General features: G+C 40.5%; 1 protein-coding gene across 2 annotated transcripts in view; it reads right to left on the minus strand.

The window, feature by feature from the left end:
- The window catches only part of LOC134369643 (tumor necrosis factor receptor superfamily member 10B-like), a 60,962-nt gene that overhangs the window by 19,448 nt on the left and 17,944 nt on the right, over positions 1-23,570 (minus strand). For both annotated transcript variants that reach the window (XM_063086232.1, XM_063086231.1), the window contains exon 2: positions 3,976-4,054. In XM_063086232.1, coding sequence (XP_062942302.1) covers positions 3,976-4,054 — 79 coding nt within the window. The remainder of the gene's footprint in view (positions 1-3,975; positions 4,055-23,570) is intronic.

Raw genomic sequence — 23,570 nt, forward strand, 5'->3', positions numbered from 1 at the left:
ATCTAGGTATTCTACAATTTTTTGAATTTGGTGTATTGATGTCTCTGAGTATTACTGTTGAATGGTCTGTATCTTCCTTCAATTCTGTGAATTTTTGCTTCATATATTTTGGGACACTGATGTTCAGTAGTGTATTAGTCCATTTCTGCTGCTTATAACAGAATATCTCAAATAGGGTAATAATGTATAAAGAAACAAAATTTATTTCTTACAGTTCCAGAGACTGGGAGGCACATCCATGGTCTGGGGGGCAATCTGGTGAGGGCCACCTTCTGGGTGGAACTCTCAATGGGGTTCTGTGGCAACCAGGGTTTCACATGGTGAGACTAGCAAGAGCTAGGGAGCTAACCTTCTCACTTGTTCTCCTTATAGAACCATGCAAATGACAACCCACTACACCATCAACCTATTACTCCATGAATAGATCAATCCATTCACAAGGGCACAGTTACCTGTATCCAATCACCTCTTAAAGGCCCCACCTTCCATGATCATGTTGGGTGTTAGGTTCCAACACGAGCCTGGAGAGATGTCCAAACAGCAGCAGGTACATATATGTTTATAATTATTATATATTATTGATGAATAAAATATTTTACCAATACATGATGTCCTTCTTTATCTTTTAACATCCAATCACTGAAATTCTACTTTCTCTAATAATGATGTAGTCACTTTAGTTCCCCTTTGGTTACTATATGCATGGAATATCCTTTTCCATATTTTCAAATAACATCCTTGAGTCTTTGACTACACAAGCTCAATAGCAGATTTCAGCAGTAAGAAGAATCAATTACATGAAGATACAACTATTGAAATTATACAGTGTGAGAAACAGAAAGAAAAAAGAATAGAACCTAAAGAACTTTGTAATACTATTACATGTACCAACATATGCATCGTGGGAGTGCCAGAAAAAGAGATAAGATAAACATTCTCATTTCAAATGGGAGAAATTCGAAAGAATAAAGAGGTCATAAATCTCTGATGGAGTTTGGATGTGTTGTCTCATGTGGAAATTTGATCCCCAATGTGGCAGTTTTGGAAACTGATTGAGTCATGGTGGCAGATCCCTCATGAATAGATTAATGCTCTCCCTAGGTGGGGGGAGTAATGAGTGAGTTCTCACTCTATTAGTTCCTATGGGAGCTGGTTGTTTAATAGACCCTGACACCTCCCCTTTCTCTCTCTCTTGTTTCCTCTTGCCATGTGATCTGCTTACCTGCTGGCTGCCTGCCACTTTCTGCCGTGAGTAGAAACAGTCTGAGACCCATGCCAGATGCAGCTGTCCCAGAATCGTAAGCCAAAAAAACCTCTGTTCTTTATAAATTACCCAGTTTCAGGTATTTCTGTTATAGTAACACAAAATGGACTAAAACAATCTCAAACAAATCCAAAACCTAGTTGGACAATTTCATTAAAACTTTAAGGCTTGATGATAATCCTCTTTGGCTCAATGCTTGGTTCTCCCAGGCTTATCGGGGTGGCAGACCCACCTTCCATACCCACTGGGGCAGACCATTGCCTCCTTGGCACTGGGCAGAAGGCCTGCCCTGAGGCCCTGGGAAGCAGGTCAGTCCACTGAGACCCAGTGGTGACCCCACACTTTGGAGCCAAGGAGGAGATACACTTGACTCCAAACCTGTGCCTTCTGAGCCCATGACAGCAGTGTCAGCCTACCAATCTCTGACTCATTTTCAGGGTTTTTATTAGTCTGCTGTATCACTTATAACAAAATACTTGGAACAAAATTTATTGCTTACAGTTTCTGAGTCTGGGAAGTCCAAAGTCCATCTGATGGTGGCAACAGTGACCCAGGGGTCTCACATTGCAAGATGGTAGAAACAGAGAGAGTAAGAAAGAGGGCAGAGAGAGAGAGAGAGAGAGAGAGACTCTCCTCTTCTTTTAAAGCCCTCAAAACCATGCTCATGACCACAATTTTTAATCTATTCACTACTCGTGTTATCCTATAATACAATCACTTCTTCAAGGCTCCACCTTTCAATTACCATGATAGGATTTCCCACCCTCTTAACAGTCAGAAGGGGGGCTAAGTTCCTAATACATAAAACTTGGGGGACACAAATCAAGCTTCAGTGAGTTTGGGGGAACATAATTCAATCCACTACAGGGTCATTCTTCCCTTTTCTGAAAGGACAATGCATGTTCATAGCTGGATACTTCTATTGTCTCATCCTATAGCATCCCAGAAGTCTGAGAGTCTTCCTTCATTTTGTCACATCTTTGTCCCCCTTAGTCCAATTTAACAGTGTTTCAGATGGCATAACCCAATCTCTATTCCTGGTTTCTGCTGAGATAGCTAATTAGATCCATGAATCACACCCATATTCTCTTTATCAAATGACTCTCCATCATACTTGGTGTTCTCTCAAGAACACAATTTCTCATTTTTTGCAATATGGACAGACTGAGAATCTTCCAATCATCAAGTTCCAGTTCTTCTTTGCTTAACAATTCCTTAAATGTACCATTCATAAAATGTACCATTTTATGGTAAGTAGAAAGGAGAAACCAGGCTGTGTCTTCTACATTTTGCCAAGAAATTTCTTCAGCTAAGTATCTAAAGTAGACATCATAAGTTCTACCTTTTACAAACACTAAAATACAATGCACCCAAATTCTCTGCCACTTTAAAACAATGTGGGGAAGATAGGATAATTTAGTCAGGCTCCCTCATCTTAGGTCTGGTTGGCGTGTCCTGCAGCACATTTCTTTGTAAACAAGTGGTGTGTGGGTGGAGTTAGTGTGCATGTGCACCCATGTATCTTTTTAGTTATTGCTATTGTGTGTTCTTCAGTTTGTGAAGCAGAAGCTGGCTGGCAGAGCTCTCGTCTAAAAATAGAGCATATTTACTCTGCTGGCAGCTGCTCAGTTTCAGTTTTTCAGTGGACTTTGCCAGTAGCAGTTGAATTTCTGGAGTTTCTCCTTTGGACTACTTAGCTGTTAGATGTGTGTGTGCCTAACAAAGGCTATTCCTACTTCAGCCAAGGCTCCAAGGACTGTTGTCCAGTTACCTAGCTCGTAGACCTGCATGTGAAGGGTTTGTGAATGGGCTCGAGGGGTCCGTGAGCTCCAGACCCCAGGTCTAGCTCTACAAATAAGAATCACCTTTCCTACGGTATCTAATAGCATGTTCGTCACTTCCATCTAAAACCAGAATTGCCTTTCACAGCCATATTTCTATTTCTATTTCAATGCAATCCATAAATTTTCTAACATGCACCTCAAAACTCTTCCAGCCTCTACCTATTACCCAGTTCCAAAGCCACATTTTTAGGTATTTGTTACAGCAGCACTTCATTTCCTGATATCAAAAAATGTATTTGGTTGCTAGGGCTGACATAACAAATACCAATGATTAGGGGGCTTAAACAACAAAAATTAATTTTCTCCCAGCTCTGGAGAATGGAAGTCCAAAACCAAGGTGTTGGCAGGGTTGCCATCCACTGAGACCTCTCTCCTTGGTGTGCACAAGGCCAGTCTCTTGCTGTCTCTTCATATGGTCATCCCTCTGTGCATGGGCACATCTGGAGTCTCTTTGTGTCTCCAAATTTTCTCTTCTTGAAGACATCAGACATATTGGATTAGCCTGTGCTAATGGCCTATTTTAACCTATTTACTCATTTTAAGGCCATATCTCCAAATATGGTCACATTCTGAGGAACTAGGGGTTAGAATTACACATATGAATTTTGGGAGAACACAATTCATCCATAACAGTTTTTAGTCACACCTCTCTGTCATATTCATCCATGTGTCTTGATATCTTCCCATCAGGAAAGCTCCAGAAGGACAGGGGCCTTGTGCCCTCCCTAGCACAGCGCCTGATTCACAGAGGCATCCAACAAATCTCTGTGGCATAAAGAACCAGAAAGTGCAGGAAACAGAAGCCTGGAAACACATGGAGACAGGGAGGGGGAAGAGTGAGGGTGAGAGACCCTTCTTAGAATGTACCTGGTGGACACAACCGTGGGGCAACTGTCAGCTGGTGAACTCCATCGTGCTGGGTGATGGCAGTCGAGTCAGCTGAGACCTGTAGGGACCAGGGATGGGCATGAGTGGCTTCCAGACTTTCACCCTTCCCAGGATCCAGCTCACATTCCCTTCACCCCAGATGCCAAAACTAAACAGAACTTCCATCTTTCTTCCAGCTCTAAACCCTCGAATGTTTTTCTGTATTTATATTTGTCTCTTCACATTTAATTGCCAAGTAACACACACTTGCAAATCTCTTCTTTATCATTTTCTCTTACTATAAAAGAAAATATGTCTGTTACAGAAAATACGGGCAAGAAAAGCAAAGGTTTTATAAAATACAAAAACCACACATGATCCCCTCAACTAGAGATAGCATCCATTAACATTTTGTCTCATTTCATTCCACTGTTTGACCATATGTGAGGATTCTCTCATATTTTCTCTCTCTCTCTGTTTCTCTCTCACATATACTCGCAGACCCACACACACATATTTTTACAAATGAAGGTTATACTATATGCAAACCTAAAAAAAATCAGGATACAGAGTCAAATATTAAACAATGAACTTCTGGTTTTAAAAGATGCCTGACATATAGACCAGTGGAATAGAACAGAGAACCCAGAAATAAACTCTCACATATCTGGTCAAATGATTTTTGAGAAAGGGTGCCAAGACCATTTAGTGGAAAATCTTTTCAACAAATGGTCTTGAAAAAACTGAATATTGACCTATAACAAAACAATGAACTTAGACCCTTACACCATACAACTTTCCTTTAACTTGGGAGTGTTTAAAGTAGAAAGTTAAGTTACAAAAAAAAAAAAGGAAAGAAAAGAAGAGACTAGAGCTTGCTTGGTCTTGCCAGTGGAAAAATGCAGCAAGAAACTGGCTGTCTATAAGACAGGAAGAGGACCCTCACCAGACACTGACTCTACCAGCTCCTTGATCTGGGACTTGCAGCCTCCTGAACTGTGAGAAATTAACATGTATTTTTTAAGCCTCCTTGCTTTCGTGTTCTATGTTATTCCATTATAACAGTCCAAACTGACTAAAACAGAAACTGGTACTGGGAAGTAAGGTGTGGCTTTAACAAACACCTAGGAATGTGGCAGGACTTTGGAACTGAGTAATGGGTAGATGCTGGAAGGGCTCTGAGGTAGGAACATGCTAGAAAAATCCAAAATTGCCATGAAGAGATTTTTAAATGTGATCCTGGTGAAAGCTCAGAAAGAAAAGAGGAGAACTTGCATCTTCTTAGAGAATACATAAATAATCATGAGCAGAATCTTGGCAGAAATATGGACAGTAACATCCATTCTGATGAACAAGACAGCAAAAGGGGACTTTGCAGCACTCATCCACCCACAGAAACATAAGTTTGAATACCTATTTGTGTCTGAAAATGCCTTCACAAGAGCTAAAGAATCCAGGTGAGAGCTTACAACACCCGGGTGGGGCACAGGAATAAGATAAAACACTTTAGGGAGGGTAGAAAAAACTCTCATTACTCATGACTCAATTACCTGAGACACCACTCTGCCAAGCCCTGGCAGCACAGGGCAGAAAGAGACAACCTCCATGGAGGCAGGACAACAAAATAAGCATCAGACTTCACCTTGGATCTCAGCACCAGACCCACCCCAGTGATCTCAAGCTCCAGAACCTGCTGACCTAGGCTCCCCGGCCGACTCAGGCTCCCTGGTTGACCCAGGCTCCAGGTCTGCCTGTGTGAGACCCAAGCAGGCTCCAGGCCTGTCCCCTTGGACCCTGGTTCCAGGCCTTCTCCAGTTGACCCTGGTGTCAGTCTGGCCTCCAAGGACTCAGGACCAGACCTGTCACTATCGCCATGGATTCCGGTGCCAAGCCAAGCCCAGCACCAGGCCAACCCCCTCAGACTCAGGCTTCAGGCCTTGTCTATGCAGTCATTCTTAAATTCACCTAGAGATTCACTGGCTGGACTAATGAATCAGCAACAAACGTCAGTCCCACAGAATATAACCTGTTATTTATGAGTACAAAATGTTACTGCTTTTCTGAATTTAGCATATATTCATTCACGGAAAACATTTAAAATTTCTTGATTCCTGTAATCTTAGTTTGGCAATGAATGTTATTTTTTAACATATAAGGAACTTCAAAAAGGACAACTGGCCAGATTCCCAATCACCCTGGAAAAGAAATTAAAAAATACGCATTTTTTCCACAGTGACTCTCATTTTTATGTGCACCACTGGATGTTTTGATCTCAAGCCCAAAATCAAAACAAAAACTACACACCAGCCTCCTGAAAGAAGATATTAGCCTTCTGGGCCTGGGCGTGTGATTGCTGACTGATGATACACAGCCCTGTGCATATTGCTGTGACTGAAGAAACTCGGTACACTGTTCACGGCAGACAGTCAGGCAGGGGTCAGAACTGGAAGGTGAAGACAGCTGAAGGAGAGTTACTGCCTGTTTAACCAATTTACGATGAGCACGTTACAGAATCAAAACAGAAGGAAGGAAGGAGAAGAGAAAAGGCGATCTGTATCTCCCTGCAAGGATCCTTCAAACCTTGCTGAGGAGTTTCCAGCTTGACTCTCTCCGTGGATTCTGGAATTAACCTCTAGGGCCACTGAACACAGTCTGGCCCAGGGCTAGAATGGGCAGCACGCTCTTCTCCATCTCAAGCAAGGTCAGTCCTGCCAGGCTCAGGAACTCCACCCTGTCTCCGCTCTTCCCCCAGCTCCTACAAGTTCTTTCGGCCTGGCCACGACCAGGCCACAGGCGCCCCTTGTCCCCCACTCTCCCTACTTCTTCCCAGCACCAGGCACGCTCTTCCCAAGCCAAGCAACCGTGGTGGGGACTCACCGGCAGCAGGACGCTGAGGACGACAACGAACATCAGGACCTTGGTGAGCTGGAGCAGATGCCCGGCTCCCCGTGCCAGCCTGGCACCTGGGGTGCGCCCTGCCTGGGCCTCCGAAGCGGCCAGTGCACTCTGCCTGCACTGTCTCATGTCCTAAGGAGTGCTCCTTGTCCCCAGTCCCACAGGTTTCAGCCCCCAAAATCAATCAGGAACCGTTCCCGAAGACTGCAGGGTGAGCGGAACCCGCTGATTTATAACCTCAGGTGCTGCTGGGCTTGCCTGCACTGCAACATTTTGGTATTGTGCAATACAGCCTGGTGTTTTGCCACAGGGACCAGCGAGTCAGAGCCAGGAAGTTACCTAATAGGGAGGTGCCATCTTTGATTAAGAGCAACGCACCCCTGAGTGCACCTCGGTGGGAAAGGGGGCATGCACAAATCCTTGCCCTGGACATGTCATTTGATTCATGGTCTTATCTGTGCCATTGGGGGAAGGGGAGAAAGGAGGTGACCACTGCCCACTTCTCACGTGTTCCTCTGTGTACACGGTAGTTAGTTTCTAAGTCCCCACCGAAGGCAAGTTCTGATCTCGGCCCCTTCCCAGGGCACCTGCTCCTCCTCTTCGTGAGCCCTGAACTACCTTGGTCTTGACTTCTGCTCCCCCAGCCCCACCCCACTCAGGGCCATGTTCACTGAGTGCATGGATGTCACTGTATCCAGGGTCTCATTGCAGCTGAGCTGTGTCCCAGCAGGAAGATCCTGGGTCAGGGGTTTGACATTAGCATCTCAGTAGCCAGGTGTCTGGCACCGAGTTGGTTCTCAATGAACGGCTGGGTGGACAGAGTGAAGGACACAGACACAGTCCAATGGGTATGAACCCAGGTCACTGGAAGGCTTCCACATCCTGCCCCCATCACCACCTTGTGAGTGAATCATTTTGCTTTTGCTCTCCAGTTTTGATGCCAGTTAAATGTCATCTCTACCCTACTGCTCCTGCTGTCAGACAAGCCTGAGGAACCCAATTCTGCCTTTCTGCTAGATTTCCCTTCCCTGTTAGATTTTTGAAAGCTCTTAGGAAACAGAACTGTGTGAGACTATTTGGCACATGAAACTGAACGGCCCTAGACCAGAGCCCCTAAGTATGTCAGGCCCTTCCAGCTGTTCCTACACACGCAGCATAGTGCCAGGCCAAGGGCACAGGCAATCCAGCATCCTGGACACGTCAAAATCCTGCCTTTGTGGTGATCACAGGGCCATGGAGGGACTGGGAAGTGGGTAGGAGGAAAGGGGACTCAAGGGCACCTCCAGCCACAGCCTGGATGCACTTTTGCCTGGCCAGGGTACAGCAGCTCCAAGACCGACCACGCAGGCACTAGTACTGAGGCCCAGAGGAGGGAGGGAGGAGTAAGAGCAGCCTCCATTCTCCTCACCCCAAGTCTAGGATCTCCCCTGGCCTAACCTTAGGTAACTCACTTCTCACCAACACCCCTCCCCAACCCCACTTCTCGTCAATGCTTGAACTTGGTTGACCTTGCATGGTTTTCACCTGCCACACCCCAGTGGAGTGGAGCCTAGGACAAAGGGTGCTTGGGGGCCTAGTTGTGAGCTCCAAATTGCTGCTCCAGCAGGAGATGAAAAATCTTGGTCTCAAAGGAAGACTCCAGGCCGGCCCCGTGGCTCACTCAGGAGAGTGCTGCACTGGGAGTGCTGAGGCCATGGGTTCGGATCCTATTTAGGGATGGCTGGTGCGCTCACTGGCTGAGCGTGGTGTGCGCAACACCACGCCTAGGGTTACGACCCCCTTACTGGTCACACAAAACAAAAAAACCAAACAATCAAAGGAAGACTCCTCCAGCATTAAATGGTAGTCATCAGGACCTCCGGGACAGTAGTATCTTTATGCCCTCAGACACTTGGCCCCCAAGGGCAGAGACAGTTGATGGTCTGCAGAGTGCCTGCAACAGAATGTGGTCCAGAGTTGGTGCCCAGCACATATTGTAGGGAGTGAACCATCGTCACCCCCTACGGGCTGGAAGGCAGTCCTAGACCCCAAAAGCGCTCGCTGGGGAGGGCGAAGAGGACTTGCCTACGGAACACTTGGAATCGAATCCAGAGACAGGGTTCTTGTTGAACTTACTTGTTAGAGCCCTAGAATCTTCTGTTGACAAATGTACACATATTTATTATAAACACGTTCAGTACCCCAAAGTCAGCAATTTAGAGCATTAATATCCCCGTAACTGAACCCCCAAGATAACTGAAGTTTTCAGAGAATGTTTTCTCAGCATGCACTACATATGCAGAGAATACATAGAAAAGAACAGAGGCACACACTTCACACCTGTTCTGCAGGTCTTGCTTCTTCACTTAACAATATCTTTCATGCTTTTCCATCTTCGTCTTTGGAAAGCTCCCTCACTCTTGTTAACATTTGCACATATTTCTCAGTGCTGGGGTGGGCTGTGAACTACAAGGGCACTGAGTAACGGCCGTCATGTGAAGGCTGGAGAGCCCAGAGAGGGAGAGCTGGGGTTCTAACTGTGGGAGTCTGTGTAGTGTGGGGCCCGCTCTCTCCAGCTCTGTTCCTGATGGCAGAAGTGTCCGGGGATTCTTTCCAGTGAACACTGCACAGAGCTTCCTGGTCTTCGAGGAGCTTCCAGGTAGGACCTCCACCCAAGTCAGAGCCTGCTTCTTTCTGGGAAAATTCACATGAGGGGCTGCGGGGGCAGAGGAGGAGGGGATCCTTGAAATCTACATGCCAGTGCACTGTACAGTCAGGTTTTCTAAATTACTGTACAGTCTCAGGATAAGAAAACCCTGCTAAGATTCTTGGGGTTTTCTCTCTCTTTCCTTTTCAGAAAGGAATCCCTTTCTGAAACCAGTACTGGAGAAAAGACAGTTTACCTTAAGGAAATGATCAGGATTGAAAAGAACACTGATAAGAAAATAAATTTAAAAAAAGAAAAGAAAACTGAATTTATGAAACTTTGAATTGTTAAGAAAAAAATCAGTGGATTCACAGGTTCACTTTTACTTTAGAGAATTTAATGACTCAGTGAATAAGACAGACTGGGTGGAATTTTTTGCCCTGGGCATTTTAAAATAAGTATTCATTAATTAGTGAACAATTTACCGTTGAATTACTAAGAATTCATTCATAAACAAAGGACTATATTCTCCTGTTGTGAAGTCTACATTTTAAGAAATTCGATTACCAATACAAATGTATATTCTGATAAATTTCCTTTCTAAATTTATTTATCCCTATTATTTTATAAACTTAGTTTTATATCATAGAATATTTGGTGCACATTAAACAGCTATTTTTCTTTTTCCAAACGTAGTGAAACCCCAGAAAAAGAGCATGTCCTGGCTGTGATTATGTGGCTAACACTCCTTATTTTACAGATGAATAAACTCAAGTCCTATTTTATCTTCATGACTCTCTGAATGTCTGTCAATAACCATAGGGAGGGCCCAGATTTTACAATTTGGAGACACCACTGACATTGGTGTAATGCCATACTTCCTGTCACCAGGCTGAGAGACAGGTGTCCAAGTCTCCCTGGACTATCCCATCTCCCTGTTTCTCAAAGCCCAGCAGGTACCAAATCCTGTCCATCCCACTCCTCCCAGCTCCCTGCATCTTCTTCTAGTTCAAACTCTGGGCGCCTTACCCACTTCTTCCCAGTACTTATTTTATTCTGGTCTAGAAATGGAAGAAGAGACCAAAAAAGATGTCCATTGCCCAGTTTGCTTTCTATGCACAAGGCTATTTGGGAAATACTTTGTTTTGTCAAATGCTGCATAATCGGGAATTTCCTGCTTGTAACAGAGCCAAAAGAGGTAGCAGAACACTTGCATTTTACCTCCTGTTAACAATTGAAAACATCATCAGTTCAGCCCAAAGCTGAACTTGCTAAACCCTATGACTCTGTCCTGTGAATGTCATCAGCACCAGGGAATCTGCAGAACCCCGCCTTCCCACCCCCATCCATACACAAAAACACAACCCCAGTGGGAAAGCTGGGCCAGGTTGCATTTCTCAGTGGGCCTACCGTAAGATAGAAAAATGCAATTATGCAATTTTTCTACAATAAACAAAAGCAAAAAATCTGGAAATTATTTTTCTTTTTCCTACAGCAAAGCAAGGCATGTTCAGGGGATGGTAAACATGGCAGTGATTGTTTACTAATTACTTCTAAAGCATGACATAAGAATTAATGTTACCTATTTTAGGATGCCTGGTACATGGTAACACTGAATAAATTCTTTTTTTATTGCTGAATAATAACAATTACTGTAAATGTCAGGTAAGTGATTGCTCCTTCAGGAATCCAGCTGAAATTCCCTTGCAGGAATGTATGCATCTCTTTACATAAAAAAATACATACTCCTGTTCTAAGTAGTGCTTGCTTGTAAATATTTAGCTTGATGGGAGAATATTTACATTAAAATAAATTTTATTATACTAAAGAGCCTTCTTTTACAAACAGAGCAGTGCATTGTATAATTTTTAATGATACTTATTATATATTTTAAGTTAGACATGTTTGCTATAGAAGACTACAATGATGATACATATGTATAGAAATCTGACCATTTTCTACGATCTAGATATATCACTCTCCTCTATTTGCATCTTTCTCCATGTTTATGTACACATATATGCTATGTACCACTGTATGTGATAGTTTCCTACCTCCTGATGGTATTATCAAATTAATTAATAAAATCTCTTAATGGAGTTCTATCCTAATTGGATTAGAAAAGAGATAAGTACTTATGTAGATTAAATACAGTAACGCACCACATTTTGGTCAATGACAACAGTGGTCCCATAAGATTATAATGGAACTGAAAGATTTCTGTTGCCTAGTGACATCGTAGCACAATGCATTACTCACCTGTCTGTAGTGGTGCTGGTATGAGCAAGCCTACTGCACTGCCAATCACATAAAGGTCTAATACATATAATTATGTATACTACATAATACTTGATAATGATAATAAATGACTATGTTACTGGTTTATGGATTTACTATACTATACTTTTTACATTATTTTAGAGTATAGTCCTTTGGTTTATATATTTAAAAAGTTACACTTTAAACATCCCCAGGCAGGTCCTTCAGGAGTTATTCCAGAAGAAGGTATTGTTATCACAGCAGACAGCAGCTCCATGCATTTTATTGCCCCTGAAGACCTCCCAGTGGGACAAGATGTGAAGGTGGAAGACAGTGATGTTGATGATTCTGACCCTGTATAATCCTAAGCTAATGTGTATGTTTGTGTCCTAGCTTTTAACAAATAAGTATAAAAAGAAAAAAAAGTCATAGTAATTGTTAAAATAGAAAAAATCCATAGAATAAGGATATGAAGAAAAAAAATTTTTGTACAGCTGTGTGCCGTGTTAGTTTTAAGCAAAGTGTTATTACAAAAGAGTGAAAAAGCTAAAAAAAAATTAAAAGTTTATAAAATCAAGTTACAGTAAGCTAAGGTTAATTTATTACTGAAGAAAGAAATTTTTTAAAAAGAAATTTAGTGTAGCCTAAGTGTACAGTGTTTGTACAGTACTGTACAGTAATTCACTCACCACTCACTCACTCACTAATTCCCCAGAGCAACTTCTGGTCCTGAAAGCTCCATTCATGGTAAATACCCTATACAGGTGTATTATGTTTTATCTTTTATACAATGTTTTTACTGTACCTTTTCACCTTTTCAATGTTTAGATATGTTTAAATACACAAATGCTGTTGTGTTACAATTTCCTACAGTATTCAGTAAGTAACATGCTACACATGTTTGATAGACTGTACCAGCCTAGGTGTGTGGTAGGCTATACCATCCAAGTTAGTGCAAGTACACTCTGTGATGGTCACACAACAACGAAATCACCTAACAACGCATCTCTCAGAATGTGTCCATTTCATTAAGCAACACATGAATATTCCCCTGTGGGAACACAGGGGCCTGTTTAGTGTAGGGAATGAACAGAGGGCAAAAGTCTTCACAGAGAGCAAAAGCCTTGAGTGTAAAGAATCAGAACATTACGTGCTGAAAACAGCACATGCTGAATACAGTGAAGACGTTCTGATTCATGAGTAGGGGACACTGAGATCATTTTCTGTCCTGTTCACACTCTCCTTTCTGTATTTCTTTTGATACTATACTCAGCTTGTTACATGGCCAAGGTCTTGATACTACAATAAAAGATGAGACAAGCCTGAGCTCAGGCTGCACTGACTTTCTCCTTTCTTGTGGGAGGTAGCTTGGGGTAGTCCCTCTGGGCCTCTCATTGCTTTCAAGTATTTGGGCTTGAGTAATCCTTGCATCTCTGTCACTGAGAGGATAGTGACAAGAGTGGTGCCCCATGTGAGGAACTATACTCCATGGAACAGAGACTGACCTTCTGAAAGGGTAAAGGAAGCATCTAACATACATCCATGCATTCTGGTAAGGAAACATAGGTGACCGTGAGATAGCCCAGGACATCTACAGGAAGGTCCAGTTAGGTCTTTTCGCCCAGAGGTTTTCTGTTTTTCCTCTTTTACGTTCCTTTAACGGGCACTTCATATCCACAGAAGAAGCGCAACATAAATTACAGCTTCAAGGTCTCTTGAAAGCAGCTAGATGTAAAGTAACTGAACACCAGCTTGTAAAACTATTACTGATAATTAGACAACAATGTCCTCGGTATCCTTGAGAAGGGAATCTTAATTTAAAGGATTGGAAACCATATTGGTAGACAGTTAAAAAATTCTCTTGGTCCCATAAAGGCTTCTCATCTTACAGCATGGAATTTATGTAGAATTGCCTAACAGTTAATACAAAGTCCTAAGACTGTAGCTAAACTGGATAAACAAGATGCTGCTGCTGCTGCTGCTGCCACCGTGGCCGCTGCAGGGCTTCTCCCCTTCCTTCTTCTGCCCCAGATTTCCCCCCACCACCACCTCCTTGAGATTTGCCTCCCTGGGATTTTACTCCTATCATGGAACAATGTTTCCATCAGGGACATCAAACTGAGGGAGAAATGTTACATGCCTTTATTGTCATCTGAGGTGGAAATCAAGGTCCTCCACACGAGAGCCTTCCTTTTGCTGTTTACAAGGAATTTCAGAAAAGTATAATGGAAAATGGCACCCAAAGTTCTTTTACTACAGGAGCAATAAAATCTACAGTCAGTAGTTATGATATGACAAGATGGGACTGGAAAACCCTTATTAAAACCATATTAACAACAGCTCAATACAGTTTTAGCTTCAGGAATTTCATGATACCACCACCACCATTTCAATGGAAATTTTAAATAACATCCCGATAGATATAGATATGGTGGTAGGAGAAGGGGCTTTCTTAACCCTCAGGTGTTGGCTCAACCATCATAGACAGCTATTAAAGCATGGAATAAAATTCCAGAAACAAATACCCTTACCGGCTCTTTTGCAACTGTTAGACAAAGGCGTATCAAAGCATACATAGATTTTGTTAATGGACTTCAAGAGGCTATCTCTAGACAAGTAAATAATACTCAGCTGGGAACTTGTCATTGCTACTGGACTGTGCAAATGCTTTTTTCTCTCAGCTGATCGCCAAAATCAGCTTGCCTTTGTCTGGGAAGGAAGACAATGAACTTTTCAAATGTTGCTTCAAGGTTATCCACGTAGCTAAATTAGCTGTCATGGTTTAGTAGCTGGGGCCTAGCCAAGTGGACTAGGCCCAGCACGATTACAATGTTTCATCATATTGATGATATGTCAGCCACCACCACCCCCCATAAGGCATCCCCTCCTAGAAAGGAGCGGAGCCTAAGCACATTCACTAGACCTCCATGGCAAACTGTTTACAGTAGTCCCCTGTAAAAAAAAAAAAAACACATAAAATTGAGGGCTTCATAGAGATCTCCTTTGCCTGTTGCCTCCAGTGGCTAATCATTTAACAACCTTTTAGATGATTGGTGCACATATCCTTGGGGCCTTGCCCACTAGGAGTTGTACTAGGTACCGCCAGGAATGTCATGCTTGGCTTGAAGGGAAGAATGGCTGGAGTTCTCAAGACAGGCTCCCTCCAGAGAAGATAAGCATATCTCTCGATTGTTTTGGTGAACAGGTTATGCTTTGGGCGCTTGGCCAGTTCCTGGAGGATAAACTTTCACTCAGTCATGTAGGTGCAATTGAAATGTTGCCACGTTTGTTATCAACTGCTTTAAAAATCATGAAAAGTGAAGGACTTGATTTATCTATAACAGAAGATTTAATTTTAGGTGAGGCTGGACAAATAAAAAAAATTGTTTCTACAGAAATATGGGGGCCTTTGCCTAATGGTTCAGCAAGACTTATTTTAGAAAAATCTAGTTATTCTAGTCAAGGTATTCAAATAATACCAGGATTTATTGATTCAAATCGATTACAATGGACAAATTAAAATTATGGTTACCAGTTTAGGATATCATGTCATTCTCATAGGAATTCATATTGCTCACTTAATATTAATACCATTTATTACCCCTGGACATAGGAGTAATAAGAAAGGAACAAGGGGGGTTGGTAGTACGGAAGCTTATTGGGTTACAAAGACAAATAATGGATGACCCTGCCTCATGCTCACCATAAATCAAAAAACAATAACAGGTTTAATTGATTCAAAAACAGATATTACTATATTATTCCCAAAGACTGCATTCCCTCTGGAAAAACTTGTTCCTCTTTCATGGCTATATCTGGATTGGGAGGAACACAAACCCCACACCAAAGTAAATATCCTTTAAAATGTTTAGGACCTAAAGGACAAATTGCCATTATTGTGCCTTTCATACTGGATCTCCCTATTACTTTATGCGGGAGAGATTTACTTACACAATGGGATGTTTACATAGGAACTTCCCCTCCAAATTTATCATAAAAGCCACTGCCAAACTCCCGCCACTCAAACTGCAATGAATTACTGGACCCCCTGTTTGGGTGGAGCAATAGCCTCTAAAAGGGGAAAACTTACAGCAAGCTCATCTTCTAATACAAGAACTATTACAAACAAGACATATTAAGCCTTTATACATAGTTCATGGAATACTACTATTTCTTACATCCCCCCAAAATCAGGGAAGTGAAGACTTTTACACGATCTCCGACAAGTTATTGCATGAATTGTGCCAGTGGGAGCATTACAGCCTGGGCTCCCTAACCCAGCACTTATTCCAAAAGGACATCATCATACTATTATAGACCTAAAATATTGTTTTGTTTTGTTTTTACCATTCCTTTACATGGAGTTGATAAAGAAAAATTTGCATCTTCCCTTCCCAGTATTAATGCTGGGACTCCTTTACACAAAGATATCAGTGGAAAGTTCTTCCCCAAGGAATGATCAACAGTCCTAGTATTTGCCAGGATTTTGTGGATCATTCTTTGTGCCCTACCCGAATGGCTTTTCCTGGTGCATTAATTTATCATTATGTGGATGATATACTTGTTGCCCATGTAAGCATAAGTAATAACAAATTCAAATACACTGTCTCAAATCTACTCATGTATCTTAACTCATACAAAAAAGGGGGGCTTCAAATAGCTCCTAAAAAAATTCAAAAAACAGCACCATGAACATATTTAGGTTATGTTATCACACAAAGAACTATTTGCCCACAATGAATTTCTTTATCTATCAAAAATCAATTAATCCTTAATGATTTACAAAAACTTCTTGGTTATACTACTTACTCCAGGGGAACCTGTTCATTTCATTGTCCTGAACACCCCACACAACCCAGGATGCCAATTTCTTTCAAATGTAAGAGTTGTCACCTATTCATATTCCTGATGCTTTAACTAAATTTATAGATGGCTCTGAAAAGTCAGATAAAGGATCTGTTCTCTGGCATGAACGGGGTTCTTGGAAACATTTCCCTACCTTTCATCATAGTTTCACACAATGAACTGAGCCAGCAGCTGCTATTGCAGCTCTACAACATTTTCCTCATTAACCTCAGTGGCTGATTCTGCTTACGTAGTAAGTACTTTACCAGTTATTCAAGATGTTTTAGTTCATGATGGAAATGATGCTATTCTCTTTGAAATGTTTAGACAATTACAAAAATTAATTCAAGGTAAAAATGATCCTTTCTTTGTAACTCATATCAGATCTCATTCTGTGTAGCCAGGTCCTCTTACAGAAGGTAGTGACCAAGCTGGTAAGTTAGTATTGTACACAAACACTATACAAAAGACTATAACTTCTCATTAATTTTTTCATCAAGGTGCTAAAGCACTGGTTCATTGCTTTCAAATTCCTTACAGACAAGCTCCAGAAATCATTTGTGCCTGTTCAGTTTGTCAAAGATAGTCTATAACAATCTCTCCAGGTAGCATTAATACTCGTGGATTAAAAGGAAATGAAATTTGACAAATGGATGTTACTCATTTTGACCCTTTTTGGCAACTTATATATTTACATGTCACTGTAGACACTTACTCAGGATTTATTCATGCCACTGCACAAACAGGAGAAACTATAAAACATATACAAAAACATCTTTTTTCTTCCATTGCCACTATGGGAGTTCCAACACAAATTAAAACTGATAATGGACCTGCATACTCCTCTAAAGCTTTTCAAATATTTTATAATATATGAAATACTAAACATGTCGTGGTAATACCTTATAACCCCACTGGCCAAGCCATTATAAAAAGAGCTAATGGCCTTAACCAAAGCACATTTACATAAACAAAAAAGGGGGAATATGGAGGGAAATTTCACACCACAAGAACCATTAATGAAAGCAATATATACCTTAAATTTCTTGAATTGTAATTCACATTATTTGACAGCAGGGGATCAATACTTTACTCCCCCTAATGAAAGGCCTAAACCTTTGGTTTTCTCTTGACATCCCTTACAGGGGCCACAGTGGTTGGGCCCAGTTGAGTTATTAACATGGGGAAGAGGGTATGCTTCTGTTCTGTCTCCTACAGGTCCTCTTTGGGTGCCTGCTAAGGCCGTTCGACCATATCATGTGGCACCAACCACCTCCAGGAATGCAGAACAAAAAGAAGTGGAAGACGGATCCATTGGCCTCTACGATGCTTTCTTCTGGACCAACTTGGGATGGTTTTTAAAAGCATACCACACAAGCAGAAAATATGTTGGAAATTACTGGAACACCCAAGACACCTGAAAATTTATTCTTGGCCATACTTGCTCGTGTAACTATAAATTCCCAAGGTCCAAAGGTAACACGTCTTCTCATAATATATGGGCTCCTCTGTATTATCCAACCTTCCATAAGCATAAGTAATAACATTTATTGGACCCATGTCCTGAATCCTCCTGTTTTTGATTTAATTACATAGCAAAATACAGAGCCTCCTTTTTCATCCAATGATACAACATACACGGGAGGCAGCTGGCTCCCCCTTACTGGCCCCTCACAAGATTGCAGATTAAATTGTGATTAAGGGGGCTATCATAGCGGATGGCATAAACTTCTTTACAACTGGTATTTTCTTACTGAGAAATTACCTTTATGTGCTGTAAATAATTTCACTACTAGCAATTTCCGTATTCCTCTTCAAACTCTATGGTATATGAATCATATTATAAAAGACCATAATTGTGCTTTAGCTATAAAATATCACATATTCATTTCCACACCAGGAGTAGGTGGAAATTCTATTATGGGAAAAATCCATTATAAACTCAATATCCCTGTATGTTCTCATCCTTGGATATCTATTGGAAATGGTCAAGACCTTAACTGGATTTCTTGCCATTCTACTAATTTTACAGAAACACATTGTTTAATAATTGCACTTTAGAAAATTGGGGTACATGTGATTTATTGATACTGGTTTCTAATACCGCCTGGAATTATATTCTTCCTTTTAATTATTCTGGTCAATCATCTCAGTGGAATCCTGGTTTGGTGGGTCCGCTTTTAAGGGTGCACTATAATCAATATTATACTCCCATTAAAAAATCTATTCGGCATTTAGCCATTCCATTTTTCCCTCGTATTATCCAACAAGGGAAATTTCAAAGAAATAAAAACTTATGTTGGATAGTTAATGATACCACTAACTCAGTTATGATCTGTGCCTTTCAACCATGTATATTTGCAATTTCCTCCCAAGCACCTGTTATTTCAATCACTAGTTTTACTTCTTCTAAAAGGTCTTATATTCAAGGATTCAATATTACTCTCCCTGTCAATTCTACTTGGTTTACTCCTTGCATTACATACTTTAATATAGTATATTTTTATGAGTTTTGGGTGGGAAAATATTTGTTAGATGAGACAAAGATAAGGCTTGCTTTTTAAACTAAGCAATATTAACAGTGTACTGATGCAAATCTAGAGTTTGCTTTTCTCTATTAAAATGACAAAGTTTCCTTGGATTCTTGGCCTGCCCTGAATGAGAGAGTTTCAAAGGTTTTTCTTTGTTATTTTTTGTTATCTTTGTCAGGTCCTTGTTTATTTTTTTAATTTTAAGATAATTTATTATACATATATGTGGGGTACAAAGTTGACTTTCAATAGTTGTGTACAATGTGTGATGGTTAGATCAGGATAATTAACTTATTCATCATTACAATACGTAATCATTCTTTGTGTCCGTTAACCAATTTCTCATTAACACATCTCCCTCTCCACCTCCCCTCCCCTTTTTCACCTCTAGTAGCCACAGATCTTTTCTCTCCTAAAAGTTCAACGTATTATTGTGATTGCTGTTTCTCTCTCTCTCTCTCTCTCTCTCTCTCTCTGTTTATTGTTTGTTTGTTTATTTGGGGGTTCAGTCCCACTTATGAGTGAGAACATGCAGTATTTCTCTTTCTGCACCTGGTTGTTTCACTTAGGATAATTTTCTCCAGGCTCATCCATGTTGCTGCAAATGGCAGGATTTCATTCTTTTTTGTGGCTGAGTAGTATTCCATTGTGTATATATACCACATTTTCCTTATCCAGTCATCCATTGATGGACATTTAGGTTGGTTCCATCACCTGGCCATTGTAAATAGAGTTGCGATAAACATGAGAGTGCAGGTGTCCCTTCGACATGATGATTTCCAGTCCTCTGGATATAGTCCCAGGAGTGGGATTGCTGGATCATATTGAAGTTCTATCAGTAGTTGTTTGAGGATCCTCCATACTGTTCTCCATAATGGCTGCACCAATTTACAGTCCCACCAAGTGTGCAGAAGTTTCCCCTTTCTCCACATCCACGCCAGCATTTGTTATTCTCTGTCTTTTTTATGATAGCCAGACTGATTGGGCTGAGGTGATATCTCAAAGTGGTTTTGATTTGCATTTCCCTGATGATTAGTGATGTTGAGCATTTTTTCATATACCTGTTGGACATTTGAGAACCGAGTCCTCCACTGCTGAAAGAGTAAACGTTCTTTCTTACAGCCAAGTTAAGTTACCTCATATTTACTTTTCAAGACTTCTTGTTGACACTTTGGCTAAATAGATAAGTATTGTTTCACAGTGATTTGTAATCTCATTAAATCAAGTGTTCAAACCTTTTGACATTTCGACAGCTATTGATATTTTGCCTTCCCAAAATCAAATTCTAAATAAAATCTTGACCTCAGACTGACTTGGAGATTTCCCATAGGGTCCCTCACAAATCACAAACAGTTGGTTTTCTCACCTTGTAAAAAAGAGATATTAAAGATAATTAGGTTTATTTCATAGCTTAAATAACATAAATGGCATTGGCAAATAAGAAGAGATGCTTTGCCTTACCTAAGTTATATTTGTATGGGTAAAATGTAAAATGTTATTATTTAAGAAACTGTATGAAGTTCTTAGAAATTTATCAACGTCCTTACTGTCTATGATATGTCTTGGTACTGTGTTGTCTGATATTAGACAACAGAGTAATGTTGTCAATCCTAATTACAGTCATTATTTAAATTGTCATGTCACAGAAACAACCAAATTTCCCTGTTAATTGAGTTATTTATATAATGAACTTTCACCAAATCTTCCAACAGCCATTTTATGTCTTTTCTCATCCACAGAGAATTATCATCTTACTATGATTCTTTCCTGAAGGCATTTGCAATCAATTATAGGCCCGAGTGCTAATATTTAACAGCAACAAAAAACTGTTTCAAATACAAGCAAAAAAGACTGCGCCAGGTACTCTGGGGTATGGGCTTCTGATGGCATTGCTTTAAAAACCTTGAGATCTTTTCACTGGAACAAGTGAAGAATTCAAGAACTCTAGTAGAGAAGCTGATGGATTCATGAAACTATGACCCATGATCAAGCCGAACAGAAATTAATTACATGGGATTAAATGGATTACAAAGAATGACTATGACTTTTGTTCGGAATATTGCCACTGGATTTAATCCATTTCTTCCTCTTTTTCTTAAGCTATCTATAACTTTCAACAAATTAGTAAATTATACTTTTGTTAACAGAAGTGAACATTCATCTTTTTCTTCCTGCCTGATCCCTCCGGAATTTGGAAACTCTAACTGGGTACCTATTATGGATTGAATTGTGTCCCTCCAAAGTTAAATGTGTTGGAGGCTTGGTCCCCACTGTGACAGTGTTAACAGGGTGGGACATCCTATTATGGTAATTGAAAGGTGGGGCCTCGAAGAGATGATTAGATTGCGAGGACCCTGCCTGGTGAATGGATTAATTCATTGATGGTTTAATGGTGGTCGTGGATATGGTTCTTTTGTCTTTAAAGGAGAGCATGAGAGTCTCTCTCTCTCTGCTCCTGCTATATTCACCGTGTGATACCCTGAGTCACTGTAACACCAGGACAAGGCCCTCACCAGATGTGTTCCCTGGATTTTGGACTTCTAGCATCTGAAACTGTAATAAATAAATTATATTTCCTTAAACATTACCCAGTGTCAGATATTTATGCTATAAGCAACAGAAACAGACTAATACAGTATCCTTATTATCATGGCAATATAGTTATTTGCATGAATTCAATCAGAGTCCTCCTTGTAACAGGACATAATTGGGAAAATTGGTCATATAACCAAGGCTTTGATTGGAATGTTATATTTGAGAATGATGCATGGACTTGAATATGACCAGATGGTTTTAAAGAGAGAAGGTTGGCTTTATGGAGCCAGTGCCTAAAATCACTCTTGGAAAAACCAGACTGGTACCTGGTTTACAGGGTAGGCCTTACAGATGAGTAAGAAAGCTCCTTTCCTGACAGGCCCAGGAGACTTAGGATATTTTGGGGACCTTGAGAAGAGAGGAATTCACCCACATCAGTCGGTACTACAGGTAAAGTCTGGGGCAAGTTCTTGGCTTGACTTCCTACCCTCAAGAGGCTTTTAAAAGTCTAATTTGGGAGGTCCAGTAAGGCAAATTTAAAATGCCTGTGTGGTCAATTGCCATTCTTGCTGCATTTATGAAAACAGGCCATATTTAATGACATCAGACTTATTTTGTGAATAATATCAAAAAGTGGGTGACTGTAGAGAGAAATTTTATGTTTAAATGGAAAAGTATAATACTCTTATGGGTTATCAGATTGCAGTTCTGTTCTCCCTCTTTGAGATGAACTTCATTTAGATTATCAGCTGACTTCATCAGAAAAAATGGAGACCAGAGGTAGAGGGATAACATATTCAAAGTACTGAAAGAAAAACTGTTCATCCAGAATTCTCTATGTGACAAACCTATCCTTCAAGAATGAAGGAAAAATTAAGACATTCCTTACAAACAAATGCTAATGGAGCTCATTACTAGTAGACTTTCCCTACAAGAAATACTAAAAGAAGTTCTCAGGCTGAAGTGAAAGATGCCAAACAGTAACTTGAAGCCATATGAAGAAATAAAGAACATTGATGTCTTAGTTCATTTCGGCTGCTACAATAAAATACCTTAGACTGACTAATTTACAAGGGTACTTCGAAAAGTTCACGGAAAAATGCAATTAGAAGATAATGTAAATATTTCCATGAACTTTTTGAAGACCCTCATATACACTACAGAATTTATTGTTCACAGTTTGAAAGGCTGAAAGTCCAACATCAAGGCACCAGCAGATTCAGTGCCTGGTGAAAACCTATTCTTCATAGATGGTGCTTTCTGTGTGTCTTTGTATGGCAGAAGGGACAAACAGGCCCCTTCAGCCTCTCCTATAAGGGCACTAATCCCATTCATGAGGGAAGAGTCCTCATGACCTGATCACATCCCAAAGGACCAACTTTTTAATACTGTCACATCAGGGATTAAGTTCTAATGTATGAATTTTGGAGAGATGCCAATATTCAGGCCACAGCAATTGGTAAAAGTAACTACATAAGTAAATATAAATGCTAGTATTATACTAAATACTAGTTTGTGACTCTTTTTTTCCTCTATATAGGATTTAATGGTCAAACACAGAAATTAATAATTATAAATCCACATTAATGGGTGCACAATGTACAAAGATGTGATATATGACATAACAATATAAAGGGGAAGGGATGAAAATGTATAGGAGCACAGTGTTTATATAACATTGAAAATACCTTGGTATTAATCGAACTAGTTCATTAAGTTTGAGATGACATATGTAATCTCCATGGAAACCAACAATAAAATAACTTTTAAAATATACAGAAGAAAAAAGAAGGGAGTCAAAATGGTACACTACCAAAGAGTAAAAATAAAAAACAACTAAATACAGAAAGCAAGAAGTAGTGCAGGAATTGAGAAATAGCATACACAAAAGTCATGAAAAACAG

Source organism: Cynocephalus volans, chromosome 2, assembly GCF_027409185.1.
Source record: "Cynocephalus volans isolate mCynVol1 chromosome 2, mCynVol1.pri, whole genome shotgun sequence".
Classification (NCBI taxonomy): Eukaryota; Metazoa; Chordata; class Mammalia; order Dermoptera; family Cynocephalidae; genus Cynocephalus; species Cynocephalus volans.